The 25,545-nt window shown below is 38.1% G+C and overlaps 1 protein-coding gene across 3 annotated transcripts in view; it reads right to left on the minus strand.

The window, feature by feature from the left end:
- The window catches only part of DDX10 (DEAD-box helicase 10), a 253,004-nt gene that overhangs the window by 63,314 nt on the left and 164,145 nt on the right, over positions 1-25,545 (minus strand). The window contains exon 17 of one of the 3 annotated variants that reach the window (XM_025465621.3): positions 25,221-25,345. The exons of the other annotated variants lie outside the window; for them this stretch is intronic. Within the exon in view, the coding sequence (XP_025321406.3) occupies positions 25,221-25,345 (125 nt within the window). The remainder of the gene's footprint in view (positions 1-25,220; positions 25,346-25,545) is intronic. 3 annotated transcript variants of the gene reach the window in all.

Below are 25,545 nucleotides of genomic sequence, written 5' to 3' on the forward strand. Positions count from 1 at the left end.
GTGTCAGAAGTTTGCACCATGATATGGTGTGGGGTGTACAAGATTTACATAGGAAGGCTAAAGCAACTGATATGAGCAGTACCTTGAGATTCTGAACACTGTAAGATAGGTAAGTCTGTATTAGAAGTTTGCAGGATCACGAACCACTTAAAATGGAAGGCTGTGTACTAAACTGGTCAAATTATGAGTTTTAGAGGCAGGGAATAGTCAGGTCATCTGTACTACAGCTTGTTTTTTTTTTATGATTTTATTTACTTATATTCGAGACAAAGCGTGCATGAGCAAGAGAAGGAGCACAAGTAGAGGGACAAGCAGACCCCATGCTGAATGCAGAGCCTGAGGTGGGGCTCAATCTCATGAACCTGAGATCATGATCTGAGCTGAAATCAAGAGTCCGCCACTTAACCGACTGAGGCAACCAGGTGTTCCCAGTTTATCTTTAAATGGGGTAGGGTAATAGCAGAACATACCTCATGAGGTCACACATCTGTGCAGGTAATCGAGAAATGTTAGTGATTGTAATTATTACCAAAAATAATTTAGTTCAACCTCCTTCTAGCGCAGAGGAGGTCACAGAATTGGGGGGTAGGAATCTTCCCTAAGGTCAGAGCCACAGTCCCCTAAAACAGATCTGAAATATTTATTCCTCTGGTGTTCACTCTTCTAGACTACACTTCTTATAATAAAGCCTCAATAAGGTATGATCTGCATATATTCGTAAAGAAATGAAAAAGTGTAAAATCATTTGCATGATGTCACCACCCCACCCCTCCCCCACTCTCCCCAGTCTATGTATTCCCCCAAAGTAAAGAACAAAACAGTATGTACTATATATGGAACCTCATTCCATTATAGACTGATCCAAAGACACCCCCCCCCAAAAAAAAAAGAATCTACTAATTGGCTTGTGAATCTCATGATTATTATTACTAAGGAAATAAAGACTTTCAGTATGATCATTGCTTTTATGAGCCATATAGGTAAAAACTTATCTTCAGTTTTCTTTGGTATACCAACCAAACATAATTAGCAACCTGCTGAGTGAGCTACAACTCAAGTTTTTTTTTCTTCATTAAGTTTTTAATTTTAATTAAAGTATAGCTAACATATTAAAACTCAAGCTTTAATGGAAACTAGTACAATGTGTTCTTAAGCAGAGAGCACATCAGAAGAGAGACAGAGAAGGCAAGGAAAGAGAAAGGGAAAGGAGGGAGGGAGGGAGGGCAGACCCACTCATGCTCTTTTATAATTAATCTTTAAGGATCATTATTTTAAATGGCAGGAGGAAAAAAGAAGAATGAATGCAAAGACATGATTGAATCATAGAAATTTACATGGGAAAGTAACATTTTAAAAATAAATGAGGAAATGTGAAGACCCAGAGATTTTAAGCCACCTGTTTAAGGTCCATGTCACTGACCCAGAACGAGCAAGAAGCATAGTGTCCTAATTCCAGTCTACTGTGCCAAATCCTTTATTAGAATAGTTTAGTACAATATTAACTAAAACTCATTTTCTGTAGTTTCCTAAAATACTAAGAGAAAAAGAAACCAAAGGTAACAGAAACATAAGAAAATTAAAAATCTGACCTCCTATCCATCAATGAAGAGCAACAAATTTCTCTAACTACATAATACCTTGTGAGCATGTTTCAAATTACTTTTTACCTACACAATTGAGGGTTCACTGCTTACATTATGGATATCAACATGAAATTATAATGAGGCTATAGAATGTATGTCTTTACAAAGTGGAATTACACACAAGCTCCTTTTTTCAACCAGATTCCCATGGACTACTAGGTACTTGTTCTTTCTAACAGCTGCTTCCATTTCTGGGTGAGATGTGGAATTACGTGAATAAACACCATGACATCATAATGGTGGAGAATCCTCTTTTAAAATTAGCAAACACAAAAATGGGACCATTTCTGCCTTGCCTGCTTTCAGATTTTATAGAAGGGGGGGACAGACTTTGAACACACACTACTTCATGGAAGATAATAAAGAAAAACAAGAAAGTGACTTTAGAGAATTCTTGAATAATTTGGACTGATTATTTCATCTAGTTGAGAGAGGATGGGATGCTTCCAGGTTTCTTTCTCCCCCACAAACCATGATTACTTCATAGTTAACAACCGTCATGGTGCTCCGTCCTCTATCAGGAAATAAACAGATTGAATAAAAACAGAATATGTCCACTTGTTAATGAATTCTAATAGTTTGCTCTTGAAGGATAGCCTACCACAGGATAGTTGTCTGACATACATCACTTATTATCACGATGATTACTTTATTTTAGTAAACTGTAAAGGTTCATACTATTCCACTATAACCCTGCAGTGAGACAGAGACAGGAGAGAAACGTCCTCAGTAGTCTCCATGAGATGCTGTCATAGCCTAAATAAAACTAAAGAAAATATTACCTGACCTGTTGCTAAATATAGACAAATATAGGAAGGGCTAAGTGATAAACAAATATGGAAGTTCTAGAATTAGGTAAACCCACCTTCAAATCCCAACTCTAAGAGGCATATAACTTCAGCTAAATGATTGAATCTCTCTAATGCTATTTCTTCTTTTGTCAAATCGGTACAGTAACTAGATGTCATACATTTGGAAAGAGGATTAAATAAGATGGTGTGGGGAGCTCCTGGCTCACTTGGTGTAGTTTCCTTTCTCTACCCCTTCCCTCAGCACACTTAAAACGGGAAAGGATATTTGTGAAGCATGGTTTTTATGGACTAGGAAGGTCTTTGGGAATGTTCAGAGTCTGAAATGTTGAGGAAAATGAGTAGCCCTCATATAAGGAAGTAGGAAGTGAGGGAAAACCACAAAATAAAGTAAAAATAATCTATGAGGCGGGTAGCTAGATTTCCAAATAGGAGCTCTGATTTTAGCTAAGAAGCAAAGGGGAAATATGAAGATTCTTAAACAACAGACCAACACAGTAAGAAGGGCATTTTGATTGGATTAATTGTACAGAACTACGCACAGCTGGTGAAGGGGGTATCACAGGGCTACCTTGAACCAGAAGGTGACATTATCCATGACACTGTATGTGAACTACAGCCCCTCCAAGAGTTTGGAGTCATTTAGAAAGCTTTCATAGTAGTGTGGTTGGACACAATGAAATCTCAAGCCGGAGTGGATGGCAGTGGGAAAGAAGACTGGAAGGGAAACACTGAATACACTTACAGAAGGAAGCATGGAGTGGTTTTTACCAATCACTTAGGAGTGAAATTAGTGGACATTCTCTTTACCAGAAAGTAAGGCACAGACTCCTTGTTTCTAACAAGCAGGTGTTAAAGACAATTGTTTGTTGGTGATTCTAACCTGTTTGTAATTAATGGTAAGAGACAGACAATAATATTTAAACTAATCGATCACTGAAAAATGACTCTGCCTAGCAATCAGAAACAAAAAATTGCAGCAAAGAACTAATTATTAATATTTCTGGTCTCTGACCAGCAATAATCACCCTTCCCTCCTTTCCATCAAGCACAGATCTTACCCAGAATATAAGCTCTGACTCTGTTAACAGCCACAGTGTATTAAAACCTCATGTAAGCACAGAATTTAAAGGGCACTTAAGAAGGCATATCTATTCAGCCCCTCCCCAGAAAAGATTCCTGATCCTCCTGTCTTGAAATTTCCAGAGACTCAACAGCTCTTGTGGTAAGCCTAATTCCTTCTGACATACTTTAGTCCTGTCCAAAATGAAAATGGAGTCTACCATGATCATCTGAAAAATATACATACATACACACACACACACACACACATACATATATAAAATACACACACACACACATATTTTTTTTTTCTGGTGGTTTTTAAATTTTCTCAAAGTCTTTTTCTCCTCTAGGCAAGATACTTAATTCCTTTAACCTTGTTATATAAGGTACATTTTCCCAGATTGTTTTACCTCAAATATCAGGCTTGCCATTATAACCACAGTGTGTGAACTCATCTTTAATTCACATCTAAGCTTTCCACATTACCAAATTGATAATGAAAAAATTTCCACAAAGCCAATCTTCACTCAGAAAGCATTTTTGAAACCTAACAACCTCAACCATCTTGCGGGAGAGAACTCCCAGTTAGCCACCAGTTTGACTATTCACAGAGCTTTCTACAGGATAAAAATACTGAACCCTTTTTTGGTGCTGTAAAATTTTATGCTCACAATGCAGAGAAAGTGAAAGTTTAAAGAGCACTTCAAAAATGATTAAGGGGAAGTTTTAAATACAGAAACATATGGCTAAGTTCAGAGAAAGCAAAAAGGTACGTAACAGTCTATCTATATAGTGGTTGTGATAAAAATAGACTTTTTTTTTCCTTCGGGTCAAAGAAAACAATGTAAAAATGCTTTAAGCTGCATAAGGAAAATTCAAGGTCAATATCAGAAAAGACTCCAAAATAGCATAGTAGAATAAAGCTCTTCCCAGAAATGCAGTTAGATGTACCACCTGGGAATAGCCTGGATTAAGTGCTTAAAGAATCAGGGAGTTATACATCCGTCTGGAGTCTGGGCCAGATGACCAGAGCTATCTTTCTAAAATACAAATCAGATTATGTCACTTTCCTGTTTAAAACTACAGTGTTCACTTAACTCTGTAAGAGTTAACTCTGTAAGAGCTCAGCTCTGTAGTATGATGTTACTTACTTTTCCCAAAATGCCTATATTTTCCTTATTCATAACAAAAACACAATGTTTTCATTATCCAGTTAAAATTATACTGTCATTTGAATATATCTGCTACTCTACTTACCGGATTACACTCTGGTAATTTATTTATTTATTTATTTTTTTCCTGGTAATTTATTTATACATTGGGCTTCTACATTAGAGAACAAGCCTCTTGAAGATTAAGATGAAGTCTAATTAATGTTCATATATGCAATGCTTAATGTGATGTTGTTATGGATAAAAACAGTGACCCCTGTCCTCTTTGTATCATGAAGCCTTAACGCCCAATGTAGATACGCATTTGTAGATAAAGCTTTTAATGAGGTAATTAAGTTTAAATGGGGTTATAAGGGTAGGGCTCTAATCTAATAGGGCTGGAATCCTTATATGAAGAGGAAGACAACACCAAAGATCTCTCTCCCCTAATATACATGCACAGATGAAATGTCATGGGATGATACAGTGATAAGGCAGCTGTCTACAAGCCTGGAAGAGAGGCCTAACCATAAACCAATCTTGACAGAACCTTGATTGTATACTTGTAGTTTCCAGAACCACGAGAAAATAATATGTTATTTAAGCTACTCAGTCGGTGGTATTTTGTTATAGCAGCAGAGCTAACACAAATGCCAAGAAAGTATTTTGTCACATGAGGTGTTCTTCAAAGCTAGTCTTAAAAGATACACATATTAGTAAATTTCCTTCAAAATTTCAACTATTCCTTTCAACATATTTTTTGAACAACATGTCTTAAAGTTAGAAAAGTATGCAATTACATCAATAAAAACCTGGTCTTGATATATGTAAGTAGCAAAAAAAATTTTTGATATGATTGTCACCTTGAAAAAAAGGGACAATCTGACAAGGCTAATCTGACGAAGCCATGTCAGAATAACCCCATTACAAGGCAAAAATCTTTTTTTTTTTTTAATTAACAAGTTATTATGTGTAGAAATAGTGATGACTCTTAATTTATTCCTGCCACTTATCCAGAGCTGGCCAGAGTGTTCAGGCAGAAGCAGGGTTCCCTGCTTTATCATAACGCGGTAACAAAACAGGTCCACGTAATACATTTTTGTTGGTATTTCTTGCACTTCAGCATGTCCCCGCATCAAAAGAACCAGACAAATGTTATGTAATCATGTATTACTAACTGCTGCTAAAGCCTAGTGCAATTCTTATTTCATGATCTTTCATCAGTAGGAGCAATGCAGAAGTTACTATTTCAGGAAGATAATATTATTTATGAATATGGCTCTATCTCAGGAATTTGAAGAGGAATCTAAGCTTGAGTATAAGCTAAATGTTATACACATAAATAGGAGACTATTTATCTTAGGAAGAATGCAGCAAATGAACTGAACTGAATGTTTACGTGACTTCCAATGGAAAAAAAATTTTCTATTCCTGATTCCAGCTGGTGCTGACAGTGGAACTCCACAGAAGCTGTAATAAAAGTAGAAGTATTTCAGTTCTATTTAGAGGCCATCTTCACTTTGTAGGTCAGTAAACTGAGGTTTAGAGAAGTAATTTACCCAAGTTCACAGGCCTATTAAGTTTCTGAATTGAGATGATAAAAATAAGTCTGTCTGTCAGCAATGCCCAAGCTCTTCACACTAAAACATGGCCTTGGTGAGTATTTACCCAAACCTTAACCAAATCTTATCCAAGAAATTCTCAAGATGGAGAATCCCAATATAACAATATGTCAAATATAAAGACCTTATCAGAAAGAAACAAACTGAGACATTAAAGAAAGCTCTGTCATAATTGATGGACTGCCGTAGGAAAAAGGATGACTTTCAGGTAATCATAATTTCATTCCCAAAGAAAAACTGCAATGCTGTATTACAGGAAGAAAGCAAGAAAAGAGAACCAGCGTGGCAATCATAGTGAAAAAACAGAAGCTGGCCAAGAGAAAGGGGTGAAAATAAGATACAAAAAAATCGTCTGTAGCAATGGTGTGATATACATCTGTATCCACAATGTAATTTATAGAAAACTTTTGACAGGCCATCTAAAGTTCACTGAGACAACCAGTTCTTTGTAACATGTTTCAGGGCATCTCAGTTTACTTGGTTTTTCTTCCAGAGAAACAAAAAATGAAGAAAAATTTCTGTCCAGTCCACCTGTTTTGGGTTTTTTTTTTCTTCTTTGCTTTTAAACTTTTCCATACTTGCAAATGCTGTCTCAAACAAAAAAGTTTCTTGTCCTGCATATGCTTTATTGTGAATAACATAAAGGTTCAAAGACAGTAAAGTCTGGTAATTTGTCTTGGGTGTTATTTTCAAATAGTAAGTCGATTTTTAAAAAGCTTTCCTTTACATATCTTCCTTCTGCTGAAATAAATGAAGAAAGGAAGAGAGGGAGACAAGAGGTGAAAAGGAAATCACCAAGATACAAATAGAAGCAAGATAAGGAAAAAGAAACATTAGCTAGCATCATCTGGCTCTCCCTTAATAAAGCTTTCTGAATGTGAAATTTATTTTCCTTGGGCTAGACTGATTGTTTAACTTCAAATGATCAAATGAATTCTGCCAAATTGGGAAAGCTACAGCAAACAACACATCAAATGCAAACTGCGTTTTTCTAACTTTTCAACTTTTTACGTTTCAAGACAAAAGCCTGAGAGCTACACAAGTATCTTCTACAGGATTCCCATGACAACATTTATAGCTACCTAGGTCCACTAGATTAGATTATCAAATGTATACCTTTTACATAGCAAATGTGCACAATATAAGTTTACCTTCAGAAGGTACCTCCCCATGCCTCCAAACAAGTCATGCATAACCAACCTCCCTCTTAGCTGTTGGTTGGGAACACAATAAACACCCAACACAAGTTTGCTTTATACAAATATTTTACAAAGTCAATTAAGTTCTTGATAGCAACTATGATGTAACAATAGGTTTCAAACTGCTGAGATTTAGATAGAACATAACCTTCTAAAATCTCAACAGGTTACTAAAATGAGATTTCTACCTGTGCTATCTATATCCAAAAGCATTACATAAATTTATTTTATGTGTTATCATTTTATTAATTGATTTATGAGTTTATAGACACACTTTTGAATTGTCATAAACAATCAACATAAGTATACAAAATGTTTTCTTGGTAACTATGTTTGCTATATTGTTATGGGGTCTGCAAAAGACAAAGTGTTATCAGATTCCTTCCTGAGAGGTGTTAAATCTGCAGCAATTTGGTTGAATGGCAGGACCTCAAGACTGGAAGCCTGAAAGTAATAGTATAATTTTGTTTTTCCTCTAAGTAGTTGAGCAATCTCTGCAAGTAAAACAAAGGAGTTTGTCTGTAATATCTCTTCCTGATACAAACTTCTATAATTTTATGACTTGGAGTCTGAATGCCAAAACCAGGACAGAGATCTCCATTAGCCACTTATTAACTAAATTTGCATAAATTGTTAACTCCCTGACCTTTAGCATTTTTCTTTTAAATGTAGATTAAAAACCTGCATTACATAAATTTAAAGAACTATAAATACACTTAACTTTACCAGACTTTCCCCCCCAGAACATCTAGATCATAAAAAACAAAAGACTGGGGCAGCCTAGGTAGCTCAGCAGTTTAGCACAGCCTTCAGCCCAGGGTCTGGTCCTGGAGTCCCGGGATCAAGTCCCACATCAGGTTCCCTGCATGGAGCCTGTTTCTCCCTCTGCCTGTGTCTCTGCCTCTCTCTGTGTGTCTCTAATGAATAAATAAACAAATCTTTAACAAAAACAAAAACAAACAAACAAACAAAAACCCCAAAAGACAAATGGTGCTGATGAGTTTCAAAGAACTGTGAAAATAACCTCATAAATTATTTATATTCAAGTTTGTGCCATGCTCTAATCCAAGAACATTCTTTTGAAAAGTTATATGTGGTACATAAAATTAGTCACAAGACAACCAGGACTTCATCCACTTAGCCTTTCCACAATGGGAGCTAGATATCTTCAAGTTTATGGGGAAAAAGCAATCTTAGAAATGTACCAAAATTTTGACTCTTACAGAATATTCTGATGGTTTATGAAGACAACGTTACAAGTGTTGGCCCTTTGTTCTCTATGCTTATGGCTATCTCTCCAAAAAACTAGGAAAGATTTTGGAGGTCAACTGGACCAACCATTATTGAACTAAGAATCCTTTTTATAACAAAGGGAACCTTTGACTTTTCTTTGGATGTAGCTAGAAATGGTGGCAGTATTATTTTAATGGAAATCCTTAAAAAACCTATGATGAAACCTGCCACATTTTAACATTCATACAATGGCCTTTAGTGTGACTTTCCACAACAAACAGAAAAGCATGCATTTTCTCTCTTCTAAAGGGGAAACAGTAGGAAAGGGAACTAATTTGTGGAGGAGTTCTTACATGCCAAGCATTAATGGGTACTTCACAAATGTTACCTTCTTTCTCTCAATAACTCCAAGATTTAGGTACAGCCCCATGTGACAGAAGAAGAAACTTAGCTTAAGAAACTTGCTCAAGGGACAGCTGGGTGGCTCAGCTGTTGAGCATCTGCCTTTGGCTCAGGGTGTGATCCCTGGGTCCAGGGGTTGAATGCCACATTGGGATCCAGCAGGGAGCCTGCTTCTCCCTCTGCCTATGTCTCTGCCTCTCTCTCATGAATAAATGAAAGAAAGAAAGAAAGAAAGAAAGAAAGAAAGAAAGAAAGAAAGAAAGAAAGAAAGAAAGAAAGAAAGAAAGAAAGAAAGAAAGAAAGAAAGAAAGAAAGAAAGAAACTTGCTCAAGATTACTTAGCTGCAAATAATGAGACAGGTTTTAATTCAAATCTGATTGACTCAAAAGTCAATGTTGTTTTCCCTTCCTAAATATTTTCTCTGCCAAGTTAAACATCCACAGTTCCTCTGTAACCATTCCTTGCCTCTCATGACTTCAAAGTCCCCTCACCATTTTGTCCACTGATGTGGCATAGAAGGAAAATAAGTTTGGAGTATGAGGATTTCCCTGACATATAACCTGTGCAACTTCAGAGAAATCACTTAAGCTCTCTGACTCTAGAGCTCCTCATTTTATGAAAGAAAGTAATAACTCTCAGGTAGGTCATGGAGACAACAGCAAAGTACTTTCAAAGAACCTAAAACCAAGTGAAAATAAGTCTTCTAAGAGTCAAACAACAAAATTAACATAAAATGGATCAGAGATCTACAAACATGCCCATTTAGTATTATTGAGTTAATTATTAAATTGAACCATATGAAACTGCTGCTTATGTCCATTAAAAAGTTGTCAAGTAGTAGTAATTTTTAAAGATTCAACCTAATATTTAACCTCCCCAAGGCTCTGTTTTCTGCATGTACAAAACTGAGAGAGGGGGATCCCTGGGTGGCGCAGCGGTTTGGCGCCTGCCTTTGGCCCAGGGCGCGATCCTGGAGACCCGGGATCGAATCCCACATCGGGCTCCTGGTGCATGGAGCCTGCTTCTCCCTCTGCCTGTGTCTCTGCCTCTCTCTCTCTCTCTCTGTGACTATCATAAATAAAAATAAAAAATTAAAAAAAAAAAAAAAAACTGAGAGAGGGATCCCTGGGTGGCGCAGCGGTTTGGCGCCTGCCTTTGACCCAGGGCGCGATCCTGGAGACCCGGGATCAAATCCCATGTTGGGCTCCCAGTACATGGAGCCTGCTTCTCCCTCTGCCTGTGTCTCTGCCTCTCTCTCTCTCTCTGTGTGTGACTATCATAAATAAATAAAAATTTATAAAAAAAAAAAAACTGAGAAAACAGTACTTACACCACAGGTTTGCTGAGAACATGATACTCTAGTGTACACAACAACGTCACTCACTCAATCAGGTTCCCTACATCAGACTATGGTTACTGACACAAAGATAAAATGGCAAAACTCATGCATGCCCCCTGCAATCACTCATGTGGCCTTTCCAATCTCACTGTCCACCTCTAGTCCCGACTAATACAACAGTAGTCCCCATCCACATCACTGCAAAGGTTGTAGTGAGAAGCTGACCAACAGGAGCAAGCTATATGCAAGCACTCCAGGAACTGGAGCGCCCATGCAGACGGCCACCATTGTTATGGCTAACATCTGGCAGAATAACAGCTGGGGTGTCTCTCTGTGGAAATAGACCCTTCCCTCTTCCAACTGTTCTCCTGGCCACCTGGTCATTTACCCTAGGTAAGCGCTTGAATGTCACAGGCAGTCTTGTGCACCTGTGTACTTCACACACCAGCAGCTGCAAGAGGCATTCTAATAAGAGCTTAAAAACAAGAACAACAAACTCTTGCTGAGGGACCCTTCTGACTTCACAACTCCTAAAACTATCCTTCTGTACTGACAGAAAAAAGGGCCACCAGTAGTTCTAAAAATGGTATTAGAAGCACCTGCAATTTTTTTAAAGCTTGTGACCACAAACCCCTCTGATTTCCACCAGGATTCTGCACTTGCAAACCATGACTCATTACTTCTCAGTGGAGACGAAGGCCTATGATGCAGGAAGTCTAATTTTTAAAACATATGGATTACAACTTTAGGAAATATTTGTGTGTCAATAGACCACCAGTATAGATGGACCCATATCAGCCAGTATCTTTTCTTTTAAAACAGAATTAAAATGTTGTGCACGGTAATGAAGGCTTCACAGAAACATGGTCTCTTCTTGGTCTAGAGTTATTCCTTAAAGTCAAGAAAACCGTTTGCCCTAATGCTTCTCCTGGCTCAGCAATCTTTTATTATGATTAACTTTAGTAGTGGCACTTTGCATGCATCCCTCACTAAATCCCCCCAATAGTGCTGTGAAATATTATTATCTTCATTTTAGAAATGTAGAATGTGCTGTCCGGGTTTCAGTAGCTTGCCCAAGTGCTCAAACCCATATAGTTTGGTTCCAGAGCTAGCCCTCTGTCATTCTGCTTTACTGTCCCCCATAAAGGAACTGAGAGATGCTTTATTAATTTAGGCCCTGTCACTTTGACACCGATGGTTTTTAAAAAACAGTCTAGCTAAAATGAACTGTTAATCGATCAACTAGGGCTGGATTTGTGAGGATATTAGAAAGGGCTAAGCTACTAAACAGAACTCTCTTCAAGCACCTTCAAATATGTGAGTGCTAATTCTGGAAGGAACTATCACCCTTAAAGACAGCTCTTTGCTAGACAGCATGCTGTTGTGCACCTTCTCAGATATCTCTTCAAGTACAATTAACAGAATTATGAGCTTTGGAGTCTCCTGATAGGCCGGAGAAGCTCTCTCACCCAGAGTACCACGGAGGGCAGGAGTCCCTGGCTTCTGAGAGAGCAGAGTCTGACAGTGGAAGGTACAACACTTTACCCTCATCTGGAACTGTCATGACGTTCTTCCACAGGGCAACTTTTGCTCCTCATCACATAGAATACTTTTTTGGCTTCATTTTCATAAGCTAGGTCATCTTGGGCTAATCGCCAATTTTGCTGCACTTCTTGTGGCTATAAAACATTGGAATTTTGTCTGTTGCTGTGAAAACACAATACAGTCACCTAAAGCAATACTCCTTCTTATCCTCGGCAATCTCACAAACTAAATGGAATGTGTCCTCCTTCAGGACCTGCTGGGGAATAGCTCAAGCATTTCAGAGAAATAGACCCTTTGGAGTTATTTGAATGAAACACAGTTCAGGTACGGTCTGATCCAATGTAGTCCAATACCTAGAAGGATAAAGCATTAATAAAGTAACTTATTTGGGACTGGTGTTGTATAATCTGTTTTGATAAAACTATAATTACATCTTAACTTTCTTACAAGGCAGCTTTGTATCATGAACAAAATAGTTAAGGGATGTTCTAGGTCAAACAAAATGCATAGGCAACATAGATGTCAGAGCACATTAAGTCTGCATTCTCCTTCTGGGCCAATCAATCATTTAACCTCTTCCGAAAGACGTTTTATGAAAGAAATTCAATATTCCCTATAAGGGGAAAAAGAGAAGCAGATATGCTGACCATAAAAGAATTTGTCCCCAAGAGAAGGTGCTCTCAGGTAAATAAAAGTTTTCCTGAGGTGCCTGGCTGGTTCAGTCAGAAAAGCATGTGACTCTTGATCTCAGGGTCATGAGTTCAAGCCCCATGCTGGTGTAGAGATTACTTAAATAAATAAAACTTAAAAAAAAAAAAAAGTTTTCTTAGTTGGAACACCCAGGACAATGTTATAAGACAGAAAGAATGATAAATGAAGAGGGAAAAATAGCTCTGTGATGGTCAGCTCCTATATAAATAGGATGTTCAATCAGTTAGGAGGGTAAAAAAGATGTCTCCCTGAACTATCAGGCATACCACGTTTGGGATGGAAAGCTGATGGTGAAAAGATGGAAGGGAAGGAGAGTGCAAGCCTTTTCCCTGGGGACGATACAACACACTCATTCCTGATATGTATCATGCTATTCAGGAACAGAGTGTCAGGTTCTCCTCAAATCTGACCTTCGCATAGTAAAGGACAGGAAAAAGACATCCTGTCCACCTACTTAGAAAAGTAGACAGTGGACACACTGAGGCTGTATTTTCCAATGGAAAAATATGGCCACTTAATCCAAACTTAAATACTATAATAATTATGCTAACCCAAAGTGATAATGCAACATATCAGGGTAACCTTCCACTGATTCAGGAGAGAGTTATAAAGAATCCTGTACTCAGGATGTTTAACTATGTCCATGATGTTTACTATAAAGACTTTACTCACAAATCCATTCCAGGTCTCTTTTCCGTAAGTGGCTCTAGATTTCAAATGACAGCACAGCCCATATGCAATGAGGGTAATTTCTAGTTTTCAGAAGACTTTATAGTATGGGGGCCAAAGGGATAGGAGCATGAGTAACTGAAGGGAAAGGAGAATGAGAGACAGAGAGAGAAGAGAACTGAAAGAAAACTAAGCAGGTGAGTGGGGGAGTTGATAGGAAAAATGCACATCTATATTTCTGAGATAAACAACACATTTGTATTTGCATAAGAAAGCACTGCTGAAGGGAAATATTGACAAGTATTTCCACAAATTCGCACACGTGCACACACGCACACACACACACACCCCACCAGACACCACTGAGTACCACAATATATATTCAGAAGTTCTTCTAAAATGGGCAGAATAGTAATCATGCCAGAAATAATAGAAATCAGTTAAGAAGCTAGCAATTGAACCAAAACATAGTTGTATTTTTGCTGTCAAAACAAGTTTGTTTTGCAAACCAAAGCTGTCTAAACCTGGGGAGAATATTATCTCAAAGTATCCCTGGTTCTGTGCAACTCAAATACTTTTTTAGGCTACACCCTCTACTCACTTACATAAGCACTCATTTTAAGGAAATGAGGACTGTTTTCCTAAATATCTTAGGCTTATACTAGTTTGTTTTTCTCTGAAAGAGCTAACACAGTGAAGAAACTGCTTGTTTTACACATGTTAAAAGAGAACACAGTGATCCTAAAGGATATGGAGGGCAAATAACCACTTAATAGAAAATCAATTATGTAAAATTAAGTTCACTTTGATGACAATTAGTCATCAATCTCTTACATACTTGTGATTTATCTTGTTGATATAACATTATACCAGAGGTTGGTATTCACAGGAACATTTGACAAGATGTTTTTTAAGAATATATTGTACAAAGGGAAGAATAGAGAGATAACTGCATAATAATTAAGGGCAAATTCAGAACATTGCAAAGTATGTTATTTTAGTAAATCATTACTATTATTGCAGTCATTTGTTAATTTTTTAAATTTCTTAGCACGAGGGTGACTGTACAGCCTAGGTTTGGTGAGTACCAGGTATCCAAGCCTAATAATTCACGCACCCGTTTTCCCTCTTAAGCATCCTGCTTGTATGGTACTTGACATGGTCACCCCAAGTAACAATGGAAACCAGCTGCAGTGTGCAACATGTTTTCTAGGAGAAAATGCTCCAGCTTACAAATGAACTTGGAGAAACAAAGTGTACAGTCAGAGACTGCCGAGATTTAGTAGGCCCAGTAACACTGCTTTCTAGTCCCCCTCCTTGTTTTCATTTTGTTTTACTCTTCTTCTTTTGAAATAAACCCGAAATATCCCCAAAGCTATTATTGTGCCTTCCAATATAAAGCACGCTATAATTCTGCTACACCACGTTATCACAGTGAAAACAAGGGACCACTTCACTCACTCCCTCATTAAGTATGGACTGCCTGGTATTTGCTGGGTATGAGTCTAGGCATCAGTGATACACCTGTCACAGAGCTCATATCCTAGTGAGGGTAAGACATGCAACAGCAACTGGCATGCTTTTATATACTGTCTTGTAGAAGTAAGCACCATGGAGAAAAACAAATCAAATTAAAAGTATGCAGGGTAGGAAGGTGAAGGGATCGGATAAGCAAGTCACAAAACTATCAACGTTGCTAAGGGCAAAGGGTACACTCAGTTTAGTGCATCTAGGGAATCATCAGGAGGGCCTGAGGTTAAGCAGTTCATGGCAGAGCAGTAGGGCATAGACCAGACAGAAAGCTGGGAGCTGGGTCATGTATGGAGGACTCTGTAGTTTCATGAATAAGATAGGGAAGCCCTTTGAGGGATGGGTTCTGAACAGAGGGTTGATATGACAAGACTTTTTAAAGGCTTATTCCAGCTATTATTTAAGAATATACTGGGGCAGGAGATGGGGGCAGGGGTAGGTGAGAAGGAGACAAGCAGGCTAGTTAGAAGGTTGTTAAAATTAATAGTCCACAGTAGAGAGATATAGAGAGAGTAGAGAGATGGTGACTTGGATTAAAAATGATAGTAATGGGGGTATTACAAAATGGCTGGACTCTGGATTTTATTAAGAAAGTACTTTTAAATAATTTTATATTTACAGAAACTTTGCTAGGATAATAGAGAGTTTGCATATATGCCTCATCCTTTTCCCAATTATTAACATCATATGGGTGTATTTGTCACAACTAGGAAGCCAACACTAGCATATTACTACTAACTGGACTGCAGTCTTGGATTCACCAATTTTTCTGGATCACTTAAGGCAAAGGCAACAGGATTTACTGATTAATTGTGATGGAGTTTAAGAATGAGAAGCTAAGGGCATCTCCAAGGTCTTGCCTGAGTAACTGGAAGGACGGAGTAAGTCCTTTCCTCGGAATGACTATGGGAAAAAAACTGGGGAGATAAAAATTTGGGGTCTGAATTTAGCCATGTTAAGCTTGAGATTCCAACTAAAAATTCCAGTGAAGATGTCCAATGGGCAGTTGCTTATAAGAGCACTGGTCCCAGGGAACAGTGCCTATTAGCTGGAGAGGGATTTTTAAAAATAGAATTACAAGAATTTGATGCTTAATTGCGTATGGTGAGTACAGAAGAGGCAAAAATGATTCTCAGATTTCTAGGCAAGAAAAGATAGGCAAATGAGAGAAGTTTTTCAATTTTAACCTTCTCTTAATTACTATCCACATTTTACCATAATCCTCTATAATGAAGCTAAAAATCTCAACTGTCAAAATTTCAGTAATGACCTTTAAAAACATAACACTTTTTGCAGAAAGTATTAGTTAGAAAAAAAAAAACATGATATATATCAAATATATCAAACGGTTCTTGGTAAATGAAACAAAAAATCTTTTGGCAGAATTAAAGATCAGAAAATACAAAACTGAGATTTTAAAGTTTACTTGCATACAAATATATTTAAGCATTCATGTCTTCATTTCTGCATTTCAGACTAACAAGGGTGATCTGTAGTCTGTTCAGAGTAAAATGTGGAGCCAAACTTAGTATTCTTTTAATGGCTTTCAGAGGGGTAAAATATTTTTAAAAACCAGATGTTGGGGATCCCTGGGTGGCACAGCAGTTTGGTGCCTGCCTTTCCTTTGGTCCAGGGCAGGATCCTGGAGTCCCAGGATCAAGTCCCACAGCAGGCGCCCTGCATGGAGCCTGCTTCTCCCTCTGCCTATGTCTCTGCCTCTCTCTGTCTCTCATGAATAAATAAATAAAATCTTAAAAAAAAAAATCATGTCTTAAAGTTATCAATGAAAATACAGAATAAACTGCAACAGAAAGGAAAAAGTCAGGCATCTCTATAACAATTCACACCTTACAGAAGACCAGCTGATATATCTTATTCCACATAGGATGTTTCTGGTTTAAATATCAGTATTTTCAGCTTTGAATGTTAAACAATGGAAAATGCTTTCTCAATTCAGTTCCTTCCAAAGAGAAAGTGAGTGATGAAAACTACCACAAGCCATAACAGAGCATAATGGCAACTTCATACCCTGGCCTTGCTGGGTAAATGGGTTGGTTGGAATTTTACAACAAAAAACTATCTTGAAAAAGAAAGAAATCAGAGTTCAGGATGCATGCACATAGGTTCAACATAAAAGTAAATTCTTCAAGCAATTATCGGAGTTTTCCTTGAATTCTGCATCTGACATCTCCCTTCCACTCCATCACGATCATTACCTTTTGCCCAGACTTTTGAAAAGGCCAGTTGGCTAAGCTCTCCCACCTACTCGCTGATCTAGCAATCAGAAAAATTGAACTTAATTCCCAGCTATGGTTTTAAACTTGGGATAAGGTCTCCCTTTGTAAACCTCAGTTTCTTCATCTGCATAAAGGCAATAACTCCTTTTACCTATCTCTGTACGTTATTACTATTGAGAATGAGTTACATAATGCATGTGAAAGTTAATTGAAAGCCATTAAAGAACCTTGTTAGAGAATTACCATCCTATTTGGGCACAAGGACGTAATCATGTTATCATTTTAACACAAATTCTTCGAATCCTCCTTGTTGCCCATTACGTTAAGACAAGTTCTTTGGCCTGGCACTGGAGAACATGTGCAATAGAATCACTGCAATAATCTCTCCGGCTTTGCGTCCTCATAAAGTAACTCAATTCCATAGTAGACTACCATTTATCACAATGCACATCTCATCAGTGATTCAGGAAGTCACTGGGTAGATTGTTACTATCATTTTCCAAAAGGAAATAGAATAAGTATACAACACATGGTAAGTTTAAGTATGGTTTTGTGAAATTCACTTTTCAGTGTTGTGTGCACATATTATTGGGAAGGGATGTAAAGCTAGTTTCCTACTTGAGGGTCCTGGCAGGAAATTATGGAAAAGCCTGCAGTGAACCATTCACTCTTCTACAACCATACTTCATCATCTTTTACCATCGGGCCACACCAATCACGTTCCGTGCACCCAGAATGCCCTTCTACCTAAACTTTTGGGACTCCTTTCCTTATCTGAAAAAATGGAAGTGACACAAAGAGCTACCTCATAGTGCTGCTATGAATCACAGATCAAAATCCTGTTACTAGGTATTACATGAGATGAGGTACCACGAGACTTTCTCTGCCTTTTCGTCTTTCCTGACTGCAAACCCATATGACAACGTAAAGTAATATCAACAGACTTAAGCTGGAGGCAAAAGAAAATCATCCCAGTGGATACCAAACTGTAATATCTATAAAGTTGGGAGTATCCTAATGTCTTGCGTCCCAAGGTACTTTCATATGAAAGAGACCTTTAAGTCAAACCATATATGGAGGCTGCCTAAAGAAAGAAAATAACAATATTTCCCTGCTGTCTGAGAGCATAAATCATAACCATCAGGACTGGAATAGGGTGGTGCCTTCTGGGTCTCCTGAGACTCCTGATGGCCGTCTCTGTCCCCATACGATGGTGCTTCTCAATCATGATGTCTGTTTTATTAATAGTTCTGCTATTAATGTTCCTTGCTGTTAAGGATCTCATTTCAATGATGAAACAGGAGAGTGTCCTATAAACAAACTACCTATTCTACTTTGCTATTTATCCTGTGGAGCTTCACAACCCACGAAACCATGTTTGTTGGAATGTGACTATAATGCAAATCAGTGTGTAAGGGGTGCAGCCTTCCCTGGAGCCACAATGCACATGCTCTGTGCTGACAGGCCAGAAGCTTTTTGTTCACTGCTGGTTCTTGAGTATGGTAGTCAAATTTCAAATTAGTGGGGTACTTTATCAGAGATGACATTAAATTTCAATTTTAAAACTATTTGTTTAAATGTATACTAAATCCTCCCATAGTGAAGAATCAAATGAAGTTTTGGCTCATTCTTCAAAGTTCCAACTTGCTACTCATGCTATTCAATTTACCTAACTGCAAAAAATACTAAAACATGAGCTGTGTTCATAAACACGCTATGTTCTCAACAATTCATGGCTCTCTGTCACCCACTAACAAAGTGCATTCTACTTGCTATAATATTCAAGGCCCTCTATTTCCAGCCTCAACTTGTACTCCTCCCCACTTTGAAAAATCTCTACCTCACCCTGGGAAAATTCTGTTGGTACTAAATTGTGACTTATACTCCCCTGCTTCTGTTTGGTGCCAACATTCAACCCCACTTACAGTCATTATAATATTTCTATGGTACATTACAATTAGTGGATGTTCAGGAACACTTATCTTGATTTATTGCTCCAAATGGCCCTCTTCCTGGGATTCTCTCTTTTTTGAATCCTATAATTCAGAAATGACCTCTCCAACTTCTGAATTGTTTGCACCTTGTTCACTCATGAATGGTTCTGCTACTATCATCATGTCCAATATTTTATCTCTTTTATCTAGATCTGCCTTCCAGAACAGAAGTTAAATGCAAGATTTGAGACTCAGATAGTCACTTACCAAATGTCAGTCCTAGGGCAAATATGTTTAATTTCTTTAAGCTCTAGGTCCCTCATCTATCAAACTGTTTTGAGAATATCTACCTGTGAGTACTAAATAAAATGCCTTAGCACAGTATATGCTGCACAGCAGTTTGATACTGGCTATTAAAAATGGTCCTCTGTTACTCATCTTTACACTTCCTAACACAGTCAGTACATGAGAGATGCGAAGTTTAGGAAACATCGGGGCAATCTGACTCGTCTTTCCCAGTACCCCCTTTAGTCACCAATCTTTGGCAGTTATATTATTGAATACCATGAATAAAACATCCTTTCCTCTTTATTCTTACACTCACTGTGATATGTGGGCTATCATTACTTAACATCTCAACTCCTGAAATGGTCTCCTGACTTCCCAAGCTGTCCTAGTACTGCAATTCAATCACACAGTGCAAATAATATTAATCCTGGCAAGATAGATCATAGTGATAATCGTCAAGCTATGTCTGTTTTCAGTTCTCCCTTTATTTCATCTCTCTGTAGCACCTAACACTCTTAAACCAGACCCTTCTTTAAATTCTCTCTTTACACTTCCTAGACCAATATACAATTTTTCTTCCTCTCCTCTGATCTGTTTGATACCATCTTCTCAATTGTCCTGTTTTTCAGCTGCTTGCCCCGCAAAGGTGCTATTCCCAAGGATTTGTCACCTGGCTCTCTCTCATCTATTCTTTGGAGTCACACTACACTGAAATCCTGAATCACTGTAGACAAGAAAGTGTGCAACATTCCTATGCTGAAATTCCTTCATCTGTTAATTAGGGATGATAATATTATTACCTATAACTTCAAAGGCTAATGTTCAAATGCTAATATACATTTTTTTTTAAATCCATGGAAAGCACCTGAACTGGTCTCTGACACATGGAAAGCACAATATACATGCTTCATTTCTTCTCCTTTGGCTGCAAGCATTATATATGGATATATCTCACAAAATTTCTCCATCATTGCATTCAACACACTGTACTACTTACAAATGTTTTCCATTAAATTTAGAGTTCCACAACAGCAGGTTAATTCTATCTTGGAATTATGCTTGATCATACAGGGTAGGCACTCAAGAAATATATATGAAGTAAATAAATGACTATTTCTAGGGTCAGGCTACTATTGATTCTGTACCTCTTCAACAAAATCTTCACCACATCCCCACGTTCTCCTGAATCAGCCTAAATCATTAACTAGGCATTTAAGATCCTCTATGGACAGCCCCAGTGGCGCAGCGCTTTAGCGCCGCCTGCAGCCTGGGGTGTGATCCTGGAGATCCAGGATCGAGTCCCACATCAGGCTCCTTGCATGGAACCTGCTTCTCCCTCTGCCTGTGTCTCTGCCTCTCTCTCTCTCTCTCTCTCTCTGTCTCTCATGAATAAATAAATAAATAAAATCTTAAAAAAAATAAGATCCTCTATGATCCACCAACTTTCTCCAGCCCTAGCTTTTACTATTCTACTTTATGCTAGTAAAAACTAATAGATCCTCTCATATCATAATGATTGCCGAGAGCACCAAACGCCTTACATTGTAATGATTGCAATCTCTTGGTATATTTCTATCACTGGTGAATGTTACATAGAACAGACAACACACCTGCAAGCATTATGTGGAAAGGTTAGAAAGGATCTAAAAATGATAGAGAATGATTTATCAGCTCCCCCCAAAAAAGCACATCAGAATTATAGAGGTGAAAGGGGCCAAGCGGAACATCCAGTGCAAAACACTTCAAGCAAGTTGAGAAATCTGCTCAAGGCCACACAGTGATCTATTGGCAGCCTGAAGATCAGGCTCCCAGCCCACTAGATCCTGTAGGTCAACACTGATTCCACCTAACAAACCAGGGGCACTTCCTCCCAGTGTGGTCACTTATAGGCCTCTCTCTCTCTCCTCAAATGAGCTGAATAAACTATGTACATAAACTAGGACTTCTATATACATGGCATGGAAAAGCCAAATCCTGGTGGTCCTTGAGGCTGTCCATGAAAGTTCAGGGCAAGAACAAAAGGAGCTTTTTTCTCTGATGCCAACCTACATGCAGTCAGACACACTGAGGAAGAACTAGAGCTAGTCAAGCTGGATTACAGACTGACTCAAGAGACTGAGCTTGCATTTATGCATGTGTTTCTAGCAGACATTCTGGCACAGTGGCATAAGCCAAACCAAAAATAGAAAAAGCTTAACAGTTCAGGGTTGTATGCAAGTACAAAAGTGTGCATCTGGCTTTAGATCAGTGGCTCTTAAAGGAGTGGTGGTCATACATTAATTATACACATATATACTGCATGAATGTATGCAAATAAGTCCCCTTCTCCAGAGATTCTGATGGGAGGAAGGTGAGGAGGAGCTAAACACGTGCATTTTGAGACATCTTTCAGTGATTTGGATTTAACACACTCCAGTCTTTTTTTTTTTTTTTTTTAAGATTTTATTTATTTATTCATGAAGGAGAGGCAGAGGGAGAAGCAGGCTCCATGCAGGGAGCCTGATGTGGAACTTGATCCCGGGACCCCAGGACCATGCCCTGAGCCAAAGGCAGACGCTCAACTGCTGAGCCACCAGGTGTCCCCAACACACTCCAGTCTTGACTGAGCAACTGTTTTAGATGTTGGCTAATTCAGAACAAGCCTGCTAAAAAGGCAACATATAATAATACTGATTACAATGGTTGGCATTCGGGATCCCTGGGTGGTGCAGCGCTTTGGCGTCTGCCTTTGGCCCAGGGCATGATCCTGGAGACCCGGGATCGAATCCCACGTCGGGCTCCCAGTGCATGGAGCCTGCTTCTCCCTCTGCCTGTGTCTCTGCCTCTCTCTCTCTCACTGTGTGCCTATCTAAATAAAATAAAATATAAAAAAATAAAATAATAAAATAAAATTAAAATTAAAAAAACGATGGTTGGCATTCCCTACGGTGACTCATAGCTTGCAAAGCCCTTACACCTGCACTGTCTTCTCAAGCGACCTGGAAGACTGCAAGCAACATCACTATTGTTATCCTACAAAAGAGGAAACTGAGGCCCAGGGGAAAGATGGCTGCCCTGGAGTCCAGAGTTTACTGGCAAGAACAGACCCTGGGTCTTCTATTTCCAAATTTCATGCTTTTGGTGGAAGAGCTCTAACAAGCTGGCAGTTAGTGATAAAAGCTGACCTTATACTCAAAAATCTCTGATCTAACATTACTGATGAACTCACAATGCACAATTCACTTACTTTTCTCTTTTACTTAGATAGGACTTAATCTTTCTTTTTTTCACTTTCTGTTTTCTTTTTTTCACTTTCTGTTATCTTCAAAGTAACACCACCAAAATACCATGTGTCAGCTGTACTTGAGAAGGGTAAAAATTTCAGGGTTGGATGGATGCCAAGAGGCAGCAATCAATAGCAGTCATGTTTAGAATTTAGATAAGAATCATGTTAAAACCACTTCCATGAAGCTGATGCCCTATGACAATACACTTTCTCATTTCCAAAGCAAGCGGCACTAATATAAATAAATGGATAAACTTGAAAGTGTATATCATTTCCAACTGAAGGGAATGAGAGGACTTTATGAAATAAAAATCAAATGTGTCTGTAGTAGGGGGAAAATTGATGTACACAGCTGAAAATCAAGATGGGTAAAATAAAACAAGTGGCCTTAGTTCTAGCAGTGATTATAGTCCAAAGACAGACCAGCAGCATGATTCCTGATAAAGGAACTTTTGGATCATGAATATACTATTTCTGTAGCATTTTCAAAGCTTAACATTTGATTCAGAATGGCAAAAGATTTACTCCCTCAAGTAAGATAATGTGAAGCTATGTAACAAAGCCTACTACTTCCTTCCTCCTTGACACTATAAACTCTTACTACTAGACCAGGTACGTGACAGATGCTGAACAGGTACCTGTCAAATGATATTTATCTGTAGATGGTGAAAGGGAGTGAACACTTAATTCACAGAAGATATGCATGGAAAGTACTGTATCTGAGTATCTCTATAAGCAAGAGCGAGATAAACCAAAGGAGAAAAAAGCCTACTCATGGGAAGATAATCACTTCTTTGATTAAATAATCCTTCAAGTTCTGAATATTTCTCAATTTCTGTGCTCAGTTGTGCATACGTTCCAATTCATGAAGTTACGATAGTACATGTAGGGACCATTCATACCATGTCCATTTCATCAACCCTTGTGTTCACTATTCAAAATAAAATCCAAGGGCAGCCCGGATGGCTCAGTGGATTAGCGCTGGCTTCAGCCCAGGGCCTGATCCTGGAGACCCAGAATTGAGTCCCATGTCAGGCTCCCTGCATGGAGCCTGCTTCTCCCTCTGCCTGTGTCTCTGCCATTCTCTCTCTCTCTCTCTCTCGAATGGATAAATACAATCTTTAAAAAAAAAAATCCAACTTCAACAGCTCTCAGGGTCTTCTCAGCTGGCATTAACAGTAGAGAACTGGGACAACATTTTAAGATACCAAAAAGCCCAACAATTTAGTTTCTAGCAGTTTTCTAGTAGAAACTGGAAAATTCACTTGGGTCATAAGGAGGTTAAAAGTGTCTGAAGGGCGCAATGATTACCATGCCCTTTCAGAAAATATGCATGCATATTTCTTTTTAATTTGCATGGGAATCATAAGAATATTATTTTTTCATTTTTCATTTTGAAGAAACTGTTTTACAAGTTTTAGGAGGTAAAATGCAACACTTCTTGGAAAAAGGAGATTTAAAAAGGAAATGTGTTATATGAAGGATATAAATTATTAATTTTCTTTCATAGCTTTCATAAAACATGGATGACTCGAGAGACTAAGGCTCCCAATAGTTGTGGAGTTCCAAGAGTTATCCATAATAGCTTATATATTCCTAAATCCACAAAATAAAACATGTAGACTGAAGGCACATACAGAAAAATCTAGTATGCCACTCCATTTTTCAAGATAACCTTTTTAATTTAAGTATGACCTATATTCAGGAAAGTACAACAAATTATAAACATAGAGCTTGATGAAATTTCATAAAAAGAATACCCCTACAGACCTACTGCACAAAGTAAGAAATCAGAACACGAAGTTCTCCAGCAGCCCCCCCTCATACTTTTTCACAGTAATAATTCCCTCTTTTCCCCAAAGGTAACCCCACTAACCTAATCCCCAATGTTGATTTTACTTTAAAACAAAAAAACTTTACATAAATGGGATACTACAGTATTTATTTACTCTTTTGTGTCTGGCTTCTTTTGCTCAGTATTTGTAAAATGTGTCCTTGTTATTCCATATAGTAATAATTCATAACTTATATATATCTCACTGTATTCATATGCAAAATTTGTATACTCTACAATTTGGGTTATTTCCAGAATCTTAGGATTATGAACAGTGGTGCTCTGTGAGCATCTTTTAGGAGACATTTCTTCATTTCTCTTGAGTTTATTCCTAAGAGGGCACATGTGGGGCTCTGGATTAGACATATATCCAGTTTTGCAGACACTGCCAAACATTTCTCCCAAAGAGTTGCACTATTCATCAGGAAAACTAAAGTTTAGGGGATTACAATGATTTTGCACCTAAATATATAGTGATTTAAGACAAGAAAGAGATAAGTTCCAGGTGTCATAATTTAATAGCACTCTCTCCTGAACATGGCAGATAATGCTCAAGGTAATCAGGCTGAGATTTATTAATGTACAATCTGCAGGAGAGAAAACAGATCAATCCTTCACCAGTACCAGAAGACCTCTGCCTATCAGGTCCTGAGACAGAAACCAAAGGGGTTTTTTACCTGCAAAATTAGGTGTATGAAAAAAAAAAAAATTAGGTGTATGAACTTAACCAAGTCACTTACTTACCTAGCTTCTCTCTCTAAAGCTTCTTCCACTGTCAGATGACCGTAATGCTTCCACTTATTAGATAAACTGATAAACCTTGATGGAAGCTCTTTGAAAAGGATAAACATTGTAATGGTGTCGACGATCTGCAACAACACAGTCTATAAACAGCAAATTCTAGAGTCCTCTTGAAGTCAAGAAACCTTTGGATCATGAAATATATATCAATAATAAAGAGCTCTGAAGCAAAGGGAAAGATATTCCCACACAAAACACTGCAGACGCCTGGCTACAACTTTACCCAAAGAAAGAAAACACAACAAACAGGAATTTGTTAATGTTGCTG

The sequence above is a fragment of the Canis lupus genome, chromosome 5 (genome assembly GCF_003254725.2).
Source record: "Canis lupus dingo isolate Sandy chromosome 5, ASM325472v2, whole genome shotgun sequence".
NCBI classification, from domain to species: Eukaryota; Metazoa; Chordata; class Mammalia; order Carnivora; family Canidae; genus Canis; species Canis lupus.